The 23,909-nt window shown below is 41.0% G+C and overlaps 1 protein-coding gene across 1 annotated transcript in view; it reads right to left on the bottom strand.

Moving 5' to 3' along the window:
* The window catches only part of GALNT10 (polypeptide N-acetylgalactosaminyltransferase 10), a 94,349-nt gene that overhangs the window by 32,876 nt on the left and 37,564 nt on the right, over window positions 1-23,909 (bottom strand). The window contains exons 2-4 of the mRNA XM_075509504.1: window positions 16,353-16,455; window positions 15,358-15,496; window positions 10,436-10,602 (exon numbers count right to left, since the gene is read on the bottom strand). Coding sequence (XP_075365619.1) covers window positions 10,436-10,602; window positions 15,358-15,496; window positions 16,353-16,455 — 409 coding nt within the window. The remainder of the gene's footprint in view (window positions 1-10,435; window positions 10,603-15,357; window positions 15,497-16,352; window positions 16,456-23,909) is intronic.

Here is a 23,909-nt window from a genome sequence, read left to right as displayed (position 1 = left end):
CACTTTACTCTCTTCTTCTAGAGCTCTTCGCCATCAGCTCCCAATGCTCTTATTTACTTTATTGGCAAGAAATGCAACTATTACAGTAAGTTACTGACATCTGCCAGAAAGGTCGATAAATTTATTGAATCCTGAAGCACAAATCCAGGACTGTTCACAGCTGTGCTGATACCAAAACTAAAACATCTCATGGACAATATTGTTCTCGCCTGACACATTCATTTTAGCTGGATAACAGAGGGGAGAGGGTAGTACTGATAGCTGAAGGTACCCTGCTTTGAAATCCTGAGCCTTGGCTTCCACCATTCAGCATGGTAAACTACCATGTTTCAATGGAGACATCAACGCATATTTAGCTTATGGGTAATAGGCAACAGTGGTCCTGGTGACATTTATGAATAAAGGCTATATTGAGAGAATGAATGTGGCATTTCTTTACTAAGAAAGTATCACTGCAATTAAAACTATATAGAAAAAGAATGTGTTTTAGGTTATCCACTTTTATTTTTAAACTGCAGCAGCATTACCTTCCAATTTTCTCAAAGTGAAGAATTTTCCACCTTTATCAAAGTCCCTATGTAGGAACAGCTGCTTTGTCAATACCACCCAAAATGCATGCTTAAATAGCAGAAACTATGATTACCAATAATAGACATCATATACGAGTACTGGCAGAGGGTGTTTGAATCACATTTCTAATTAACTTCTATAGAGAAGCAGCTGTAAAGCATTAAAATGCTGATTTGCACTGCAGCTGGCAGATACCTAGATTTTTGACTCCTAGCAGGTGAGGACATGTACTTCAAGGTGAGGAAAATAAACTGAAAGCTGTTTTCCTGCAAGCTTCCACTAATAGAAGCTACATGCACAGGGTTTCTTAGTAGCAAGCAATGCAGTTAGATTTAATGAGCTGTAATGGAAACTCTGCTCCTCAATTATTTATTTTTTTTTAAACTTTAGTTTGCCAGACATCCTTCACTACACAATAATTAGCTTAAAAAGAGGTCATAGTAAACTAGACCTTTTTAAGCCACCTCATCTCCTTTCTAGAAGAATCCTTCAGCTGTAGCAACTGATCTTGAAGTAATAAATACAAGATGATGAAAAGTAAACTGGTTAGTTAACTTAGGCTGTCACAAAAAAACACTGAAGTAAACAACTACAATGGGCCTTCAAGTCCCTTAAAACATTAGCAAATATATTTTTAATACTCTCCAGCCATTGCCTAATGAACAATGCAGGTTTTAGATATCCCTTTATGAAGGGTATACACAAGTACAGAAATGGTGTTTAAAGACACATCAAAAATCAATACTCAAAAAAGGAAAACAAAGTGAATCCCATCCACATTTCACTATGGATCCAAAGCAAGCTCTGTCACTAGCAGTTGTCTAAAGTATCCCACGTCCACAAGCCTTGGCCAGAAATGGAGAACAAATTACTCTCTTTTTATAAACTAGACATCTGCATCAGGTTTTATTTTGTGGCTCCGCTGCATTTGGTGCTCACTACCAAACAGAGTGTCAGCGAATTCACAAATTCACTCCTACACCAGTATAAATGCTCTGCTGTGCTACCTATTAAGTCACACTGGAGTTTGGCTAACAAACATCACATCTAGACTGTGGGTCACAACCACTTAAATGACTTTGAAGCCTGTTTCACTTTGTAGTATTTGTGCCACTACCAGCATCAGTGATATTCATCAAAATCAAGTCAACTTTCTACATGGAAAAATTACATCGGTATTGGCTTCCATCAAAAGCATTTCAATAGTGAAAGTCTTAGAACTTGACTGTAGCCTGAGAACTGCTCACTGTGACTTTATGCATCTGGTAGTGTTAAACCACGAGACAAATGACCAGGCCCACCAACTGAGCATCATCAAGATCGTGAGATTTAATGATACACAGACATCAAAATTAGTATGTTTCATGACAGAGAATTTTATTCTTATGGAAGGGAAGAGTACATTTGTTTTCTCAGATTTCCAAGTCTCTCCACCTGTAAGAACCAATCTTCTCCCACTTACCCAAGAGGAGATCTCGCTGACAGTTACTTCAAAGCTGTTAATTTATGAGAGTCTAAACAGACCTGAGATAGCGCACCAGGAATTCTAACAGCAAGGAAAAAACCTCTTTATTCTGTGACTTAATTTACAAAAATAATCTTTTTATCAGTTGTTTGAGACAATAGTTATCACAACTTCTACAGGAGACCTTGAAAGCAACATTTAAGAAAAGGTTGTGGAAAAGCATAGTTGCCCAAGAAAAGCTTGGCTTTTTCTTTTTTTAAATACGTTAAGGTAAAAAGCTTTAAAAGAATCATATTCGAAATTCAGTATGAAAGACAGTCACCACTTTGTACTAAGCACAGTCACTCCATATTCAGAGATGTACTAACCAGATGCACTTTAGCGCATTTAAGAGAAAAAAAAAATTGACTTTTACAATGCATGTGCCCAAAGATGAAAAGATAATCTCTTTAGCTGCATAAATCCTTTACTGTTCCATTTAAAGATCAAAAAGAATTCAAGTATTAAACCCTTCTCTATTGCAGATACTAAGAACATGATTTCTTTCAATTAAGTCCTGGCAGATGTGGTTAATGGAACAGAGTTGTATTTGCTACATACCTGATGCTGCACCAAATGACACATTAATCATCCCTTGCCTTCTCCCTTCAGTACACTACTTAGTGACTTCTGCCCTTCAGACCAAATTGTGCTGCTTGTGGTTCAGCCAAGTAGCCCTACCCACATTTGTTTTTCCATTCAGATTATCCCATATGGCTACCCCCAGAATTACTTGTACTGCAATATAAAGAGAGATTTAAGAAGCCACAGGGATTTATCTTTAAAGAGGAAAAAGGGGATTTGGCTGTGGCTCCCTCTGACACTCGTTGAACAGATGAGCTCTGAGACTCCCCTGCCAGTAAACTTTCAAGCAAGCTACAGGATGGTGTGGAGACAGCACAATGGTGCAAAGCAAAGGAATATGACTGGCCCTACACGAGGGGAGAGGGCAAACAAAGGGTCTAAAACATTGGTCTAAACCAAGGGCTGAGATGACACTGCTTGGGGAAAACACTCCTTGGACTCCTTTACTAAAAGGCCTAAAAGCCTCCTGCTGCCTTTCAAAGATGAGCAGTAGCCATGTGACAGAGTCTGGGCTCACAATGCTTCGCTGTCTCCCAAACGTCAAGGAGCAGCTCGAATTCTTATTGCACAAAGTCCTGCTGAAAACACACAACAAAGAAAAAAGTGAGTAAAAGTGGGGAAAGAATAAGAAGAATTTAAAAATGGCTGAACAAATACATACTTTCAGGACTCCTAAATAGATATAATTTTCACCAATTAAAATAAGGCTCAAGGAAACAGGATAGTCTTGGAAGAAAGGCTAAGATGAAATCTGGAACCTCCCTAATGACTCCCCAAGGGAAAATGAGATCCCATACACCTTGCCTATAACAAAATTTTCTCCTCAAAATCAAATATAGCCAAGTACACATTTCTCTTGGATAACCACAACCTAAAACATACCACGTTTAATCTAAAAGCCAGAAGGCTGACTTTGCAAGTGTCATTGTCATACTGGGTTAAACATATTCAAGTACTTCAGCTGAAACTGTTACTGCCTCCCAGTCACAGGTGCAGATTTTGACTGGTTACTGTAAGGCGGATGTTAAGTCTTCATGTGTTGCCACTGTACAGACATATAATGTCGTAAGGCAGACAGCCCAGCGGGGTTAACACTTCCAGAGCAATCCTGATGTTTGGAGACTGCAGTATTTTCAGTGCTGCCATGTTCAACTTTATTACTGTATCAACATAGTGCTTTGCATATAGTGTATGCTTAAGAGATGACTGATGCTGCGGTTCTCATTCTTCAACAAGGGACAACACTTGTTCTAAAACACTGTCATTTATACAAAAGTAGTCTTAAAATGGTAAGAACAGGCTGTCAATCAATATGCAAATAACTGAAAGCTGAAACGTGACTTTTATATGAAATGTAAGCACTTAGCCACAATCACTGATTTCTGTCAAGCTAAGCCATTAAAATCACATACCCAAAGTACTTCTGAACCACCTGTGTGGAGTGTACATTCTCCCCTCTGCACACAGTTAGCCCCAAGTATGCGCGAGATGTTTCTTTTAAATGACATTCAGAAATTAAGTCACAGCCCTCTAGCATACAGTAAGTTTACAATATCTTGAATCATTTAAAATTTTCAATTGCTGCAGAGGGGGAAAAGGTAAAAACTCTACCACATTTTACATTAAAGGAAGGGCCGAAAAATACGTTCCAGATAAACACACAAATGCAGAAAATTAGTTTAAGTTTTAGAGGTATTAGTGTTCCCTAGATAGTTACACCTTTTGGTGACTCAACAAGGGAATTAGGGCATCAGGCATACAGGATGCTTGTGCAGCCCATTTTAGTACATCTGCTCTTCTGATACGTTTGGATTTCCTCATTCATAAGTTTTTCTTACCTAGAAAAGGCATCTTGACTGTCAACACTGCCTCCCCGTAACATCCTCATGGACAAACTGATGAAATCTGGGCTAGATAGGCAGACAGTGAGGTGGACAGAAAACTAGCTGAACTCTAAGGGTTGTAATCAGCAGCACAAAGCCGAGCTGGAGGCCTGGACTGTCACTAGCTGTGCACCCCAGGGGCCAATATCAGGGCTAATACCATTGCCAGGGCTAATACTATCTTCATTCAAGACCTGGATAACAGGACTGAGTGCACCCTCAGAAGGTTTGCAGATGGTACAAGCCTGGGAGGCATGGCTGATGTGCCACTCAGACTTTGGCATGTGAGAGAAATGGGCCAAGAGGAACTTCATGAAGTTCAACAAAGGGAAATGCAAGTTCCTGCACCTGGGGAGGAGCAACCCCATGCACCTGTACTGACTGAGGACCCAGCAGCTGGAAAGGAGCTTTGCAGGGGAGGACCTGGGAGTCCGTGGGCACAAATTGAAGCACAGGAAATACTGCTTAAAGATTTTTTTTTTTTTAAAAACTAAGTCACTGTAAGAATGAACAGCAGAACAGCTTACCCAGAGACATTATGCAGTCTCCATCCTTGGAGATTTTCAAAACTTGAGTGAATAAGATTTCAAGAAACCTGCTGTAGCTGAGCAGAGGGCTTGAGTTAGATGATCTCCAGACATACTTTCCAACCTCAACTATTTGTGATTCTGTACGTGTTCCAGTCCAGCCTCCACCTGAAAGAGATCTCTTCTCTAAAACAGACAGAAGAGAGTTTGACTTCTGCCTTTTGCCCAGTAGTAGTATATACTTGATGTTCCACTGCTGTACAGAGCTACCAAATATGTATCAGCTGAAAAGCAAAGAACATTTAGACAAGTATCCTGCAAAGAGAAAATGTGCCATCCTCTGCCCTCTGTTCCTTCAGCTTAAGACTGTTCATTTATCTAGTGAGAGACATAGGACAGCTTTACATTTGTTCATGCAAACTTAGAGATAGCTTATACAGCAGAGGTGTCCACAAGCTACAAGAATTAGATGGAGACCAACAATCCCTTTTGTACAAGGCAGACGCTAGAGATGAATGGCTCAATTTCTCACAACCATAGCCAGATTCAGATTGTAGGTCTAGGGACTGAAGCAGACCCTGAAGAATCATGAACTGCCTGTCTGTTATTCGTTGCCTGCTATCAATAATAAAATGCCATCAGAGCAGAGACAAAACCCCACAGTGTTACAAGCTGACCTGCATTTCAACTTCTCTTCCCCTCCTCCCATTTCTATGATATAATGGAACCCACTTACCACTCAGCAGCATTGTAATTAAATAATCAAAAAGCAAACAAATTTCACATCTGACAGTCCCCAGGAGAAAACTGATATACATGAAAAAAGCATTTTAGTTTACTTAGGGCCATTCTGGTAACAACAAGCTCAGAAGGATATAATTAGTACCCTGCAAGCCAGCACATGAAAAGGCTTAATTTAACTGAGATCAGAACTAAAGAATAGCTATAGAAATTAAAAGTGAAGCCACAAATCCACACCGGATTGCCACAGCTAAGCGTTTTTATGATCAGGAATTCTAAAGTTGTAATTCACATGTACTGCATTCTGACTTCCACTTATCCAGAAGGGTAGGCGTTATTTTGGACCACCCTGAAATAGCTGAGGTTAACCTGAGGAGGTCAGTCTGTGGGTCTTTAGCAGTTCTCAGCAGCATGCAGGTAGACGCACACACCACCAGGCAGGTTAATTCTTATTCTCCAAGTCTGCTGAACGGGTGCCTCCCTCTTCTATATAACCTATGTTCTTCTGCACATTAAATCACTACAATTCTTTTGAAATGCTTATGGTCAGGAGAAAAAAGTCCTTGTATCACAGACATCCCAACTAATTTTGTGGGGAAAAAAAGCATAAGCTATCATAGTCTTACTGGGAATGCTATGTTGATACTAGAGACTACTATTAGAGAAAGTAAGAAATAGCCCCACAATATTTACTCTGTTCTGACCAATGGCACACGCTGGAAAGCAGCTTCTTTTGAGCTAACTCAACCTAACAAGGGAATCCCCACAAAGAAAGATTCAAGTGTCAGAAAAGACAGCTGCTGGAGGTGACAACATGGACCACAGCTCAAGGCAAACTGGATGCTACCACTGTACTGCGTTAGACTGATCCCACTGACAGGTAGCCTTTCCCAGAGCACTGTCTCTGATGTGGAATTCAGCACTAAATGTTTGAAGTAGGGCTGGATTTTGATAATTTGCATTACACTACAGGCATGCAAAAAAAAAAATTCAAGACAGCAAGTTGTTCCAGCACATTTCAATTTTTCAAATACAAAGCAAAAGGAAACATTTCAAAAACATGACTCGTAAAGCTTTTGCTGCTCGCTGTTAAGATTTGCTGTCATCAGGACAGCCTTTTTTGGTTGAAAAATGCTTATTGCTAAAGGTCACAGAATTGTCTCTCTCAAACAAATTAAGAAATAAATGGCTGTTGACACTTCCAGGTGATGACTCATCTGTCCAAGAGCTCCAATAATGCAAAGCAACACAGCTGCCTCTCAGGTATGCTGCAGACCACAGCAGCCACCAACTAACCCAGAAATCTGTCTTCACTCTCCTATCACTTTGTTAGCCAACTTCTCAACCCTCTTTGTAGTCACACCAAAAATTCCTTACTCCCAAGCTTAAAAACAGATGAAAAACATATGAAAGTAACATCTGTCAGAAAAAAAAATGATATGCACAGTAGCCAGGTTTCCATATTTACTATTTCTATTATTAGCAAAGTCCTTGCTACTTCATGTGAAGCAAAGCTTCTCCACGTATGAGACACACGGATGAAAGAGACTGACAGATTGGCACTAACATCACCACCTACACAAAACCAGTGCAACAGCAGAATGAGAGCGCAACGCCAACAGAACCTGAAGGGCAGCTTGGCAAAGCCCAGTATGTTTAACCCCAACACAGGTCAGTACACAAGAAATGCTAGCAAGAGGGATATAGTCTCCTTGCCAGGGAAAGCCAAGTTCTTGAAGGTTAGTCTTTTTAAAGAGTTATTAAAGTGCTAGAAGTCTGTTTAGACAACCCTCAAGTCAAAGGCCATCATGAGGTACAGCAGAGTATATCTGATATTTTATCTTGGCAGGGTAACCCCTCGATAATAATAATAAAAAAAGAATAATAGATTTTTATTGAGCAATTATCCTTTTCATCTTTTGCTTTTCACTGGAGTTTATGATGACTATTTACTGATCTCTTTGGGGAAGAAGCTGACATTTACTGTTCATACTATGCCTCTCTGATCTCAAATGTGGCCTCTACTATCACTACGTCCAACAGTGATTCTATAATTTTAGAAGAAAGATACTGTTACAAATTTGTGGGACTAGCATTTGAAACAGAATCACAGGATTCCACCTTGCAGACAATGCAGAGGACTAATAACTTATGATTTTCAAAGAAAATCAAGAAATCTCTCCTCGTTCCTTTTACTGTTTACCAGTTCTGTGGCACAGCAGTGATGATCATCAGATCAGACACAGGGTTTTTATCACCTGCCCAATTTAATCATGAGAAACAGATAACCAGAGCAGTGGCCTAACAGTCCAAATCCAAGAGTGTGCCCTTTTCAAATATACAACATGCGAAGTAAAAGTTTCCTGGAGCCTCTGCTCCCTCATACAGTTCAGTTTAATGCGTAATTTATCAGTTCTCAGGTATTGCATTGAAGTCTGTTTATTTGGTGGGAGTTTTTTGGTGGTTTTGTTTGTTTGTTTGTTTTTTAAATACATACAATGGATAAATCAAAACCAGAAATTTGTACCAGCAGTGTTTCAAGTCAAGATCACGTGTTTAGGGCTTAACAGACTCCTGAAGACTAAGGATCTATTTAAACCCAGGGAGGGATGTGGAAGCCAGCCCCAGTGTGGTTAAGGAAGAATGCTGACTGCTGGAAAAGGAGCAGCAGCCAGCAGGAAACGCTACAGTGCAGATACAGAACTGACAGCAGTGAAGGAAAAATGTTTCATCCTAACCCGTAATTGTCCCAACATGCATAGATCAACTGAGCCAGCAGGAAAAAACTGTTTGGGTTTTTTTTAAAGAAAAAAAAAAAGGGTTTTATTAGCAGTCTCTGCCTGTGTGTCATTCTCTTCCCTTGACAATTTAGCTCACTGTCCAATACCAGTAGTCTTTTACATCCATCTATAAATAGCTGCTGCACACAAATTAATCTCAGCAACCTCTTGCAACCTTTGTACAAAAGATGGATAACTGACGGAGCAGATCTTGCATCTTATCAGAGGCAGGTGGAACAGAGCAAGAGTGAGCTGGACGAACAGCACGTGTACAGACTGACGAGGAGCAGGGGTGGGAGAGCCAGAAGTGCTCTCTTTCGCCTGGTCAGAAGAGCACATCTAGAGAACAAGGAAAATAGATCCACAAGAAACCAGATTTCATTACTTCCACTTCTCTCAGAAGAAACTTGTTTGTACAATTCAGCTGTGGTTACGGCATGAGCTTGTCTAATTTGCTTCTAGACCAAGTAGCAATAAAGAGACATTGGGAGGGCGTTTTTTTTTCTCTCCAGCTTAGTCTGAAAATCCTCTAAAGAAATACTTATTTCATATAACATTGATTTGTTCAAACCAGCATGCCTTGCTTGCAAACTAGAGACATACTTCAGAACTAATACTACAGCTGTTGGATAGTGCTTATTTGAAAGTCAGTATAGGTCAGAACACTAAATACTCACGAGCTTGTTTCCAAGCTCATTTTAGGAACTTCCTACGTCTCAGATTTTTGGAGGTGTATCCTTTCGTATCCATGTAGAGAGCTCTTGTCCCCCATTTGAGTAATTTCAGTGGCAAGACTCTTGAACTCTGCAGCTGATAAAGCTAAATAGTCTTAGTGATTTTAAAGGAGAAAATAGAGTTGCTAGATCTGATCATAACACCTTAAAGTCACTGTACCCTCCTCAACACAGGAGAACACCAGCTACTTCAGAGGACTTTCCATGTGATCTTCCTAGCTATGCAATGTCTACATGATAGAGGCATTCATTCCTCCTTCACTTGATTGCCTTTTCCACCATAGCAAGAGTGCAAACTACAAGACAAACTCTAGCTTAATTTATAATCACACAGCATTTAAATGGTTCAAAGAAAAAAGACCCCTTGCCTTTCTGCCACAGAACAAGTAAATTCAGCAACTACATCTACACGTTGCTGCTGCAATTATAAGTGGTTGTTCCATTTGTGATGATGCATTATGCCAGCGACTACACGTCTTTGCATGTAACACTTAAACCCAATCCCAAATGACAACTCCTGGCAATGCAGTACAAAATAAGGAGTGTAGTTGCGAGCAAGTCAGCAAGCGAGGGCAGTCAAAGTTTGGATGTTGCAGGTTTATTTTTCAGGAGCACAAAAGTCAGGAGAAAAGTAAGCCAAATCATAGGCAGTCTGAGGTAGAAACCTTTTATCAAGGCTTCTTTTACCATCTTCTGTGTCTAGGGAAAAAAAAATGCAGAACACGAGGAGTGAGCTATTCCCCCCCTCTTTTTTCTTTCTTTCCTTTTTTTTTTTTTTTGTATTCCAAGCGTCAAACATTTAACGCTGGGGTTAAATGTTAAGGGCTACACAGGCCCTTAGCAGAATATTAAAACCAGCTTCCCTGTTTATTTCACATTGTCCAAAATGCAGGACAGCCCATGCCATCAGCAGCTAAACCAGCACAAACTGAATATGGAACATGAGTTTTTTGCTAGACTTTTGGCTTTTCAAATGTACTGGAACAAGGTTTACCTGAGCTCTGCTGTTGGCAAGTGAAAAAACCTCAAGTCATTATACACATATTTGCAAGTTCATTGATCCCTTAGGTAGGTAAGTATAGGTGGAGATGTTATATACAAATTATCATACCTCTGTCACTGAAGTCATCCACCAGCACTATCTCTGCTATCAGCTCAGGAGGGGAGCGGTTTAGGACGCTGTGCACTGTCCGGAGGAGAGAGGACCATCCTTCGTTGTGGAACGGTATTATCACACTAGTGTTTGGAAGCTTCTCCAGGTACAGCTTATTCTTGCAGCTGGACATAGACAGAGTAAGTCAAAAGGTGGGGCCAAAAAACACCAGCACTTCCAAATTATTTACCATCAAGTAACTTAGTTCATACTTTACTCCTCAAATTGATGCAAAGTGCCTGAAAAAAACCTCACCAACTTTCAGGCCTTATCAAGCCAGTGTTGACCTGATCTAGTCTGGCAAAAAAAAAAAAATTCCATATGAAGTGGGGACTGTTAATGGCCAGTGACACTTAGCAACACAGAAAGTCAGAGGGATCTATTAGGTGCTGAAGCTGCTTTTAAAGGAAACTCCAGTTATAGCTTAAGGTACAAAAGCCTCTAAAATTCTTGTTTTCCCTATCTTTATATCTCAAAGATCACTAGGAAGAGGAATTTCTACAAAGTTGTTTCAGAAGTTGAACATATCTCTTCTAGGCATAATCAGTACATTGGTTTAGCTCACTTATTCCCAGTTTTCAGAGAAGCAAATAATTTTCATCACACACATAACTGTCATCCAAATTTTTTAAACAAAAGGTGCAGCAAGTAAGGATTTTGTGTGACAGCACCTTCCCTAAACAGTCCCAGAAGTTCAAGACATTGTGAACAATACACAGAAGAGACAGAATAATTGCACGGTAAGAACTGCTCAATGAAGAAACCCACCTCTCAGTAACAGATCAACCTCCAACCTCTACCAAAGGCTTCCTTTGTCATGCTGGACAATTATTCAAATCATACTTTTCCTAAACAATCAATCTTGTCTTCCCCATTTTTCAGCAGGTCTGGTTTGACACCTGGGATCAGTTCTGCAGACAAGCGAAGAAGGCTGGGCTTTGAACACAAAGCACTGCAGAACTTAGATAAGCTGGAGAGTCAGGTCTGCAGACCCCATATGGATCCCTTGAATTTGGGGGTATTTCCCCACAGCATTAATATTTTAAATTTTGAAATAGGGGTGATGCTCTCTTGCCTTGTGGGGGTGTTTTCAAAAGTAGCTTCATGAAGAAAATTCAAACTGCAGCAATAAGTACAGTGTTTTTTTTCCTGCAGGTGTGGCCCTAAGTGGAGTTTGAACCTTGTCAAACAGGTAACATCTAAGGCCATACAGTGAACAATTGTAGTTAAAAAATACCCAGTAGCTGTTCACTAGGGGACAAAAACCTATTATATTCCTAGAACTCCACGTGTCCAGTGCAAAACAGAGGTGGCTACGTGAATAGAGATTTTTAGAATATATTAATGACACTGCCAGCAGGGCAGGCTGCCCTCTTTCCACTAGCAGGGGAGGGAGGTCATACTCTGCTCCCTGCTCTGCCACAACACTGGACCTCTTGCATAGCCTGCACCAGAGCTGATTTGCAGACTCTCTCCTGCCAGGCACTCAGCAGGGCTTTCACTACATGCACAATGCAGTGCATGCACACTCACAGTCATTCCCTCCCTGTTCCCGAGAAGGGCAGATGGGAACAAAAGCAGCTCTGGCAGTGGCAGCTTTTTCCTGGTACCTTTCCCAGGGAATGGAGAAGGATGCACCTATGTTATACAAGCTCTGTGGTTACAGGAAGTTACTCTGGTGCCTGCGTAAAAGGACAGTAGCTTATTCTGGGTCTAATGAATTGTCTTGGGGTGCTGCCAAGAGCTTGCAGGCTATGGCTGCAATGCACAGATGCAAGATGCAAAATAAAGCTGCATGGACTGCTTTCATCCAGCCCTTGGCATTGCAATCTTAATCTTCTTCCGAGATAGCTACTAGCTATAATTCTGTTCCAACATCAAACAAGAGCCCCCAAATCTCTTCTAACTGTTCTTAAACTGGAATTCTTATTTTCTGACTAACTTTAACAAGTGGGAAACTTTAGCTATTAAGTTTAACCATTAAGCATGGAGAGAAATTGTTTCCCTCCAGCTACCACATCTACAATTGCTTTTGTCATGGTTTCAGCTGGGAGAGAATTAATTTTCTTCCTAGTAGCTGGGGTAGTGCTGTTGTGGATTTAGTATGAGAATAATGTTGATAACATGCTGATGTTTTAGTTGTTGCTAAGCAGTGCTTATACTAAATCAAGGACTTTTCAGCTTCCCATGCTCTGCCAGGTGCACAAGAAGCTGGGAGGGGGCACAGCCAGGACAAACTGGCCAAAGGGCTATTCCATACCATATGGTGTCATGCTCAGTATAGAAACTGGGGGGAGTTGGCTGGGGGGCAGCGACCACTGCTTGGGGACTGGCTGGGTGTTGATCAGCAGGTGGTGAGCGGTTGCATCACCTGTTTTTCCTGGGTTTTGTTCCTCTCTCTCTCTCTTTTGTTGTTTTCCTTTTCACTACAATTTATTGTTATCATTATTGTAATAATTTTATTTCGATTATTTTAAACTGTTCTTATCTCAACCCATGAGTTTTCTTACTTTTGCCCTTCCAATTCTCTCCCCCATCCCACTGGGGGGTGGGTGTGTGTGTGTGTGTGCAGTGAGCAAGCAGCTGTGTGGTGCTTGGTTGCTGGTTGGGGTTAAACCACCACAGCTTTACAAGACCTGCAAAATTAGTATTTAGTATTAAAAACCCAGAAGCACTTAAAGAAAATGTTAGCAGGGGAAGACACGACTGTTGAAACAAACAATTGTACATGTGCACCAGGCAGGTCTGGTACATGACCTCCCCCAGCCCCTCGATTCCCATGATTAACAGAAAGTAGAGGTGACACACTATTTGTTATATAAAGGTCCACAGAAACCACCTCAGAAGTGAGCAAACACATTGGCTGCTTCTTTGTCCTTCCCCACCCAGGCCAGCTGTTGGGGAGAATCCCAACTGTGGCACCAAAGCTTAGGACAGGACAAATGCTGCATTTTTCCCCCAGTTCACTTTCTCCTTATGCTCCCCGCTGTCTGTGGGCACACCTCCAAATGACAAAGTCTCTATAATGTCTTACCGTATGTAAAAGGCTAGGTAAAGTAAGTGCTCTAAAACACAGCTCCCTTCTTTCTGGAATGCTCTTTATGGACTTTGTCTCAGCCTAACTTCGTTATAAATTGCCCTCATCAACCTCCCAAATAACACAAACCATACCATTTCAAGTATATCTTTTTTAAAGGGCACAGGGAATACACAACAGACCTTTTCAGTCGTGAATTCCTTTACCGCAAATCTCCATTATACGTAACCCCACTCCCTGCCCAGCTAATCCTAGCATCCATTATACACGCGCTGTTTAGCCTCTCCTTGAGACCTCCACAATTATAACTCGCTACATTGTGGGAAAGGATGTGTCAAGCAACAAGCAAACCAGCTGCAGTGGCATCATTAATCACAGCTTAAGTTGTTGGTGATCCACACACTTCACTTATTAATTTTAACTAGGGACTGGAGTTAGAAGTTTCACATTTTAAAGAAGTTTAAGTAGCAGAATTAGCAGCAAGGAGTCAGCAACTTTGGGAAACAATGGGGAAAGTGAGGTAATATATTAAATCCTCAGATGAGGAAATACTGGCACTATCTGATGTTTAAATTTTGAGAGCCCATGACAGCCCCTGTAAATGGAGGCCAGGTATAATTTAGGTTAGCAAACTCAAACTGTATTTCCTAGAACGTGAGTATGGGCTGATCAACAAGCATCTTCGGTTACCTGATTTATCTCTACGTTTAAACATTTCAGCTGCATGCCTAAAATATTTATGGAGCTATACTCACTACTCTGGTTTATGAGTATGTATTGAGAAAGAGTGTCAAGACAGTGTATTTGATTAGTTTGCTGTGACAGCTGAAGAGGTAATCTCTCAAATGTGCAGCTAACAAATTATAAAACCTGACTTCTGGAAATTATATCTCATGAATAAAGTAGATGTTGAATTCAGACTCACTAAATTGTGATAAAAGTGGCTTTACACAAAACAAGCTTCCATTCGAATGTCTAACAATGCTTTCAGATCAAGAACTGCACAAACAGTTTTTAAAAACCTCTCAGCTTTGTATAAACAAGGGTTAAGTCCTAACTGATGCACTTTCGCTAATGAAAAACTCCTCCTGACTTGCACAAAATTCAGTTTGACACCAACCTAAGGGATAATGTCCAAAAATAGATGAACTCAAAAGCCAGCATTCAATTGGAACTAGTTTCTACTCTTAAACCCTGATGAGGGTTTTATGGGTTAGTTTCTTAGACACCTTCCCCAAAAATCAGAAGGATTTCTGATAAAACTCTTCATACATAGTTGAGTGGAGCTACGCAAATCTTGTTCTGCTCCTGAGCATTTCATGGTCATTTCCAGCTAGTGGCCAACATAGTAACTGGACAGAGTGTTTAGTGACAAAGTAATCACCTGACGACACGTAGGGCATTTGTCAACTGTGTCAGACATTTACATCAGTTTCCACTCAGAAAGAAATAGCTCCACCTTAATAGTTGCTAAAAGTTGTTGGCTATGTCAGTGGGCTCAGGAACTGAACTGTCAAGTTGCGAGAGGTGAAGGAAGTAGCCACCTCTGGGTTAAGTTCAAGATCTCTTCTGCACAGGCCTGCAAGTTTTTGGTAATTTTAAGTCTTTTGGAATCAAAAGGGGATTTTTTTTTTTCCCCCCCAGATTTGGTCTCCTCTGTTTCCTGTTGCAATTACTATACACTGTCCTTTATGAAGGAGACAGCAGGACCCAGCTGTGAAAGGACTGTATTTGATGAACAAAGGTACAAGAGTCCATAATAAAAAAAAAAGCACACGCCTGAAGATGTGGTAATTTAGGGCTTGTAAACTTTCATTTGTAGAAATGCAAACTATATACTCACTTTGGATGTCTGATGTCTGGAAGGGAACGGTTCAGAGAAATTTTATCACTCACAAAGATATTAAAGCCATTTTCCCTGTATGCCTGGTCCACTCGCTCTGCATCAGTCATTGGGTAAGGTTTTCCCTGTTCTCCGTTTCCTATAGATGGACAGAAAGTAAAACATGCATCATTACTACTAATTGGTGCATAACTGGCCAGAAACTAATCCATATATCAAAAGGAGAGCAGTATTCTTACAGCTCTTTGAAAATTCCTTCATAGTTTTGTGCTCTACGTCATATTTAAGACTGGGTCTACCATGCCAATGTAACAATTTTATTTGATAAGCAGTTTTGCTACAAACCACTCAGCTGTGCAAATCGTAGAAGTTCCTTCCAACATCAGAAACAGATGAAGGGGTTATGGCAACACTGTGGAGGATCTATAGAATGTTTTTTGTTTCACTGCAGGAAGAATACATATGGTTTGAATACCTCATCACTGTTGCTTTTTTCAGCACAGATGGATATGTATATTTAACAACCTGAGCTCTTGCACAGTGGAGGTAGAGCCCTTGCAGACACATCAGTGTAAAGCTGTGATGTTCAAAACGGGCCTTTTTATGCGATGCAAGACAAAACCCAGCACTATGGAATAAAACTTGCACAAATGTTACAATCTAGAACATTTTTCTTATCCCTCTTTTTCCTTTCTGGATCTCCCATTTTTGGGAGAGGTACAGGCACATATTTTTTGGTAGGTTTTTAAAAATTCAATAGTGCAGCTATCCTAAAAATACCAAGATGTTACCAACATATTTTCACCTCAAAATGGTTATTGTGGAGTTGGGGGAAAAGGCTTTAACTGTGATTAACACACAATAACTGTTGCATCATGTCAAGAACATCATCTTGGCCCTGAAGTTGAACATGGTGTTCTGCACTCAGCCTACCAAATAAAAATCAAACTAAATCACAATCTGTATTAAAACATTTTTATAGTAATCTTACATACCTACACGCTCAGAGTCCCTCCTTATAGCTTCTTTGTTATGCCAGTCCTTTTTCCTTTGTCCATCACCAAAGTAAGGGTCTTTCTTTTGCCTCACGTATGATGCCTTTTAAATAAAAGATTGGATATATTAAATATACAATGTGAAACCCTTCCTTAACTGCCTCTCCTTCCTGTAAGAGGAGATTAAACATCTTCCTTAAGGTAAGACCATCACAAGCAAGTAGCTTTTACCCTGAAAGAGATGAAGGAGGAAGCAAGTTTTACTTGCCTCAGAACAGTACCTTACCTATAGCTGTTAAATGATTTTCTTTTTTCAGGGCACCATCATGTATGCAGACCAGTATTCTTAATCAGGAAATCTATTAAAAACTCCCATTTTCATTTTGAAAATATCTAATACATCTTACATCCTATTTAATTAACAATAAAGCTGTAATGGTAGACCTATTGCAGGATCATTATTAATGAGCACACTACTATACCTGAATAAAATCAAAATAAGATTTAAAAGGTCATTTATTAAAACTCTTGCTGCTCAACTTAAAAGCAAATTTTACACAAGGCACTGAACCCAATTACAGCTCCTCTTTTCATGATGTTGTTCCTGAAATTCAAAAGCAATGAGTGCTTTGGGAACAAGTTAGCAAATGAAGGATGGGGTGAATTCAGGATCAAAGAGACTACGGTGTGTGGAAAGAAAACCATGATACATCTCAAACACTGACATCCCCAAAATCTAAGGGAAAAAAAAATACATATATATTTAAGTAGGTTTTAGGGTCAAGAAGAGAACATCCTCTCTGAGAATGCGTTTTCAATTTTGTTGTAATATGCTGGTAGAGTATAAATGCAAGTCATTTGTAGCATCATTACTGCAGAAGTAGTTACACAAAGAACTTAGAGGTTTTTCCCTTTTAATTCCTCATGACCCGCAGAGAGAACTCCACAGGCTAGAACTTCCTAGAAAGAAAAAAAAAAAAAAAAAAAAAAGCTTCCCTCCTTGGAGGGCAAGAGGTTTAAAGTCTCACTAATGGGTCAATCAAACCAAACAACCACCAAAAAGCAATGGTTGGCATAGTAACCTTACAGGGTTATCAGGCATCTTTGGCATCTGAGACACAGATGTCATTTGCCTGACTAGTTAAATTACAAGCTCTTCTTTATCATGCCTAGATGTCTTGGGAAATAGGACATTTGAACATTTTACTTGTTATTTCAAAGCACTAGACTTCAGCCTGATGCAGTCCACCTCACTGCAGTCTGACAGATGAGCTCTAGTGAACCTTGCTGTGAAGGTTTTGCAGATTATCCCCGTTGCATCACCCCTCTTCTACAACAGTCAGCAGGAAGGGAGCCCTGTGTATTAGCTTACAAAACCATCTGTGAAGACAGGTTTCAGCTACGATGTCAAAGTGAACTAGAGCAGCTGAACACAGGTACATGCTCTGCTCCGCTTGCTCTGTTATGGGTGGTAACACTTAGCAAAGGAACTGCATGAAAACCTTGAGTTGTGCTGGTTGTATTACCATGCCAAAGGGTAATAAACCAGTGGTCTAAAAGTAATAGAGCTCAATCTGATTAAAAGCTGACCTGTGAACCATTAGAACTTTTTTCCACCCCCCTCCCCAAGAGATTTTAAATCAATCTAGGTCCTTTCAATCACAGATCATAAAGTGATTTACACTCAGCTTCTTGACATTTTGCAGATGGTAACATACCTGGCAGAAGTCAAGTTTCATCCATGAAACCAGACACTCAGTTACACATTTCAATTAACTAACATCAATACTCAGAGCATTCCCTTTCCTGCTCCCTGCAATTTAACTTTATTTTCACTGAAGGAGAGCTGATGGGCACTCAGGATGGACAAGAAGTCAGTCACACAGCTAGTTCATGATGTGACCAAGTATTAAGGAACTTCCACTTGTGCCACCTGGAGCTAACAAGAATATTCTCTGAAAAATACTTATGATGCAGGAAGACGGAGGGAAAGGAACACTCAGGGTGACACGGGAAGCGCAGGACCACACTACGGGATGCAATTAACAGTGGTGAAAACCAGCCAACTGCCAGAAAAGGTCGGTTAGCAGGAAAGGACAGTTACACACAGAAGAAAAGGGACTACTTTAAGAAAAATCCCAGTAGAGCTATATTTAGATGGTATAACTTGATTTCTTCCATTTACCCCATGATTCCTTAATTTTCTTCATCTTCGTTATCTGTTCTTTCATTTTCCACTCTGATGAAGTTACATGAATCAAAAGCAATAGCTGATTTTTATGTTGTTAATTACTATCCTTTTAGCACATGAACTCTACTCTTCTAAATCCTTACTTCTGTTCAAATACAGAAACTGGTAGTGTACCTTCCTGAATTTCACTCTGCACCTATCACAACATAAAATGAAGATCACCACCAGCAACTGAACATCTTCAGTTCACCTCTGACTGCACGTGTTGAAGACTTGCACTTGCTGAGGGAAAAAGGTTTCATGAGGGGCACTGCAAAAGCCTCACCGATTCCCATCACGCAGGAGAAGGCAAGTGCAGCTCCAGAGCAGAGGAGCCATGGAGAACCACCACGCTCGCCTGTTCTGGAAGCGCTCACCTGAACTCACCAGATATAAATATCAAACTAAATTGCTTAACCTGCCTTGTGGTTTTCTAGCCATCCCATTAAACACCACTATTCTTACGTGAATTTCTACCTGCTGATAATGAAAATATACTTTTTAAGTGTCAAGATGAATGTGTGAGCCAGGAACCAAATGTGCAAGAAAGCACTGGGAGGACAAACTGAACACAGTGGACAACAACACTTCTGCGGAAAAACTAAGCATGCAGCTAGTCCTTGGGTCAATCTGAGGCTGGTGTCAGCAACATCATCACAGAGCACCTTGAAAAACATACAGGGTATATGCCAACACCAGCCAGAAACCTAGTGGTTGCTCCACCCCAGGAGGTTGCTGCTGCTTTTGCATAGCGGGTGCGAGCAGAGGTGGTTTGAGATGCTTCCTCGGGGTGCAGTGAGCCAGGGCATGGCATGGGCGAGAGGCAGGCAAAGCCAACTTCAGCATCTACCCATGACTCCATCTGACCTAATGTTTGCACTAATAATTTATGCAAACTCTACCTGACTTTTGCTAGCTTGTGCCAGCTAATGTGAGCAGGTCTGGATGACAGCTGTGTGACGACAGACAGTAGAAGCAGCAGCTTAGTTATTTTTGGTGTAAAACAGATCAAATTTTCAGCACCACAAAGCAGTCACCCTGTGCTACTGCAACAGTCCAGCATATCTACTTGTCTGGCCATCACAGAGGTTTCTAATTTTTCAGACAATGTCACCCTCCCAATCATCCCCACTAAATAACCCACAGAGCACACTACCGTTCTGCAAGATTTTTGCCTCTCTTTTGCAAGATCCCTGCTTTGCCAGGCCTGCTCACCAGCCAGTTTCCTCTCCAGGATACTCCCCTGCCAGGAAGTGTCCTGGAAAGCTCTTGCAGACCAGAGCACCTTCTTGCCAGGAGAGTTTTTGCCAACTTTCTGAGCACTAGACTTGTGCACAAGTGTCATACCGGGCACAGGAACAACTGGCAAGTCTGAAACCTCAATATTTTAAGTCTCTCTTGTCTCTTGTTTATAGCACTCTGGACTGAATGAGCACACCAGGAGAATTGTTTACAATGCCACTATCACTTCTGCCATTTGCTGTGATTCAATACATGTAAACCCCTTACCAGCAGTTACTCTACCCACCCACCAGTGAAGAGAGCATTACAAGAGTGTCCAGAGTCTAGATCTAAAAGGAGAAATACACAGTGTGACTCTGAGCCTCACAACACCCACAGCACACATGGTAACCCAGCACTCTACACCAAGCCCCTAAGTCACCAGGGGAAGTCAGGCACCCTAGAGAAAAAGAGGAAAAAAGAGACCCACAAGCAAAATGACATCCAAGCTGCCTAACAGGGCACTAGTAAGAGTGTTTTAAATTCCACCTCTTCTTGGGACTCAGGCAACTTAAACTAGAATTGCAGAGGCACCCCGCTTCGCTCTGAACTCTAGTCTGAAAACATCCCTTAGAAGACACCCGTCCGCTGCTGCAGGTACCTGTGTGGATTGCTCTCCTTTCAAAATACACCAACAGGATGGATCTCGAGCTGCTCTCCACAACAGCTCTCAGGAGATGGGAGACATGTACGAAGTATACCCCAAAGGATTCACACCAACATCTCCAGCATCCTCCGGAGGGAAGCCACACCACTGGGCTACCGGCTGTTTCAGGAGGGGCATCTCACACCATTACAAAGCTGTACCACCAAAGCAGCCAATGCTCAACAGGCCAAGCAGCAACCTAAAAGCCATTAAAAAGCAGTTACAGCCGGCCATCCCTGCTGAGGGTGAGCATGCCCAGGCTCTGGGCTGGAGTTGCCATTGTGTTTGTGCGCTCAATATAGGATAACGGGAACAGGGAAGTAAATTTTCTGCACAGCTTCAAGTCGCTCTTCAGAGAGGTCAGCAACACGCATTTAAATACCCTCAGAGCAAGCAACAACCTGACGCAAGCAATTTAAACATTGCGATACTGAGTGAAAGCAGGCAGTAGCACGCCATCCTCCAGTGCTGGTCAAAAAAGGAAAAAAAGAAGAAATCACAGAAACTGCCACAGTATTACGTACAGAGCCCAAATCAGGCAGGCAGACAGCAGAAAGTCTAGTAGGTAGATGTATTACTTCTCTCAGTCCCAAGTAAATTTATGCATGAAAATGTCTTTGAGCTGGGCTAAGCTAAACCCTGTCAAGGCCATGCATGTCAAGAGAAAAACTTCAGTAATTTCTAAACTTTAAATTAAGCAAGAGGGGAAACTATGCAGTATACGCATCGGTTATTCAGACCTTTCCAAACTGTAGTGCTGGACTTTGGAGGCATACAGAATAAGAGTTATCGATCCTTAAGTCCCGAGGAACAGGCTCTGTACAGCTCTCAGTCTTGGAGACTTACAAGGACTGACTTTTCTTCATGTTGGTACTGGCAAAGTAAAATGAGGACTGTGCAGGGTGACTCATTATCTGTTCCTCTGCCTGAAGTGCTCATGGTGTTACTGCCCTGTACAACTAAACCAAATGAGATTCACACAAGATAAACACAACATTAATCTCTGTTGGATCGACATACCTCTCTCTATGTGGCTTTTAAAATCTTGAAGGGTAGACATAGCTGCAGATGGTCGTGACAGACATGCTGCATTCTGGAGCTTTTTTGGTCTTGGGCAAAGAAGTTACATTAGTGAAGCCAATTCAGAAATGCTCCATTAAATTTAATTCAACTTGGGTAAACATTAAGAGGTTAGAATATTTCTAACTGCGTCCCTTGCAAGCAAACATATAACGCTTACATTGGTTTTGCAGGTCGCTATTAAAACACCGTATCTGAAAAGTCTGCTGTGAGTCACTGACGAGTTCTGTCAACAATGTCTGAACATTAATTTTGAAGTGACTTTCAGTGCTAGAAAATGAATATCAGTGTCTTTGCTTCAGTGACCTTGCTAGCACCCGCGATCCGCATAGCCCTGAAGGGAAGGTGTAGCTGCAGCAGGCTGATTAGCATCGTATTTCTTGTTAAGAATCACACTTTCAAGACCAACTTAATTTCAGCAGACTACCAAAAAAAGTCAGTGTGAATGATAAAACATTGCCTTCCCCGCCTCGACTGCAGTTTTTATGCTCATGTCATCACTATTAGCAGAGCAGTGCGTAAAGTTGCAGGCAGCATACCATCATGGGCAGAGGGAAGATATATGCATATACATGCTTAAAGTCTCTCTCATTGTGAAAATGGGCAGGTTGCTGACATTGATGTTATTTTGGAAGCTCCTTCCCCCTGCCCCCCCCCCCCCCCCCTTTTTTTTTTTTTCCTCTTTTTAAAAGATGTCAGCTCTAGAAATCCAGACAGCATACAGGGACCAGAATGTTGCTTTTTTTAGTGATTTCCTTCAGGGATGCTGCATGGGATTTGACTCAATTATGCAAATCACATAACTTGATGATACCCCTTCAACAGACGCTCTAGACTGTGATATCTAAGCAATCTGCAAAACACAGCAAGTTTCCTAGGACTGACTTTTGCTTTAACTATTAAACAAGCATCTCATTTGAGGGAGCTGTGTCTTACCTGTAATGCTGTATTTCATGTCAATTTTCACTTTTATCCCAATTTCTCATTAATTCTAACTGCACAGCAGGAGGCATAACATTTTTGTCCAAACCCCACCAGCACATGCCCCCTTATCTGCATTTTAGCTGTGGAATACAGTGACCATTGTTTGAACATTGCAGTTATCAATGCTGCATGGTTAGGGTAAATTGGCATTACAGATCTGGATTTCTGTCCCTATAAAACAGGTCAGCAAGGCTACAGCCTTTGCAATTTTCTGTTTTGCTCTACCTTAGCTTCCTATTTTGCAAAAATATCTTTATTTTTGAAACAGTTGTAAACAGCAATGCAAAAAGGAGATTTCAAAGCATGAAGGGTTCATTATGACCATCTGATCAAGCTATGTAAGTACACAAGCCATTGAATTTTATCCATTAACTCCTACAGCAAGCCCGTAAGTTCTATTTCAGTTCAAGCACATTTTCTTTTCCTTAAGAACTGGAAGTTGTTTACCACTAAGGAGTGATTACTTCTCCAGCAATATCTTAAACTAATATCCTGCCTGTTTCCACCCTTCATTTTTTAAAAACTGAAAATGAATTAAAGTAGAAAGGCATATTAAGCAATACATTGAAAATGGATTTAGACAGATTGCTGTAAATAAGCCCCTTCTGCTGTCTACCATGCTGTTACTTAACACTCCGCCAAAGCAATTGATCAACGTTCAAACACCAAATGCACAAAAATGGAATTTTAATCTTTTGTTTAATCACTATTTAGTGTGCCTGGCTCCAGCCAGAATAAAAGAAGGGTGGATGGAGACATAAGCCAAGAGTTTTCTGTACACGAGGAAAAAAAGATTTGCTGAAGTGCATACGCTAGTCATAATGCTGTACAGATCTCAAACCCTGTTCAAACTTTTTTTTGTCGATTTTTTTTTTTTTAAACCAAGGAGCTATGATCAGACCCAAGAAGCTATGATCTTTGGAGACGGTGTTAAAAGGGGACATCTGTTCCATCCTAGGTCTCTTAATTTATCCCAGCACTTCAGCAAGTATATATTGTATTTATATCCTACAACAAGATGCTGAAGATGACAAAACAATCCAGAAAAACCACAGGAAAAGACAGAGCAAATAGAAACCATTCCCCTATTTACTAGGTGGACTCAGTGGAAGACTCAAGAGTGTGCACTTTGGGTACAAGCTAGTTGTCACGATCTGTGCCACAGCAAAGCAGAAATAAGAAATACTTATAGCCAGCTTCTCTTCAGTCTTCCAAAACCTAGAGTACGAGGGGTTTCAGAAGGCAGAAAGTGTGAGAGAAGCCAGGTCTCGCAGAAACCAGGAGGAATCCTCCCTCTCACTGCAGGAAGAAGCCCAGGTTTTAATGATTGTGGGAC

This window comes from Mycteria americana, chromosome 8, assembly GCF_035582795.1.
Source record: "Mycteria americana isolate JAX WOST 10 ecotype Jacksonville Zoo and Gardens chromosome 8, USCA_MyAme_1.0, whole genome shotgun sequence".
NCBI lineage: Eukaryota > Metazoa > Chordata > Aves > Ciconiiformes > Ciconiidae > Mycteria > Mycteria americana.
The sequence above is the reverse complement of the archived record's forward strand: the minus strand, read 5'-3'. Positions and strand labels throughout refer to the sequence as shown.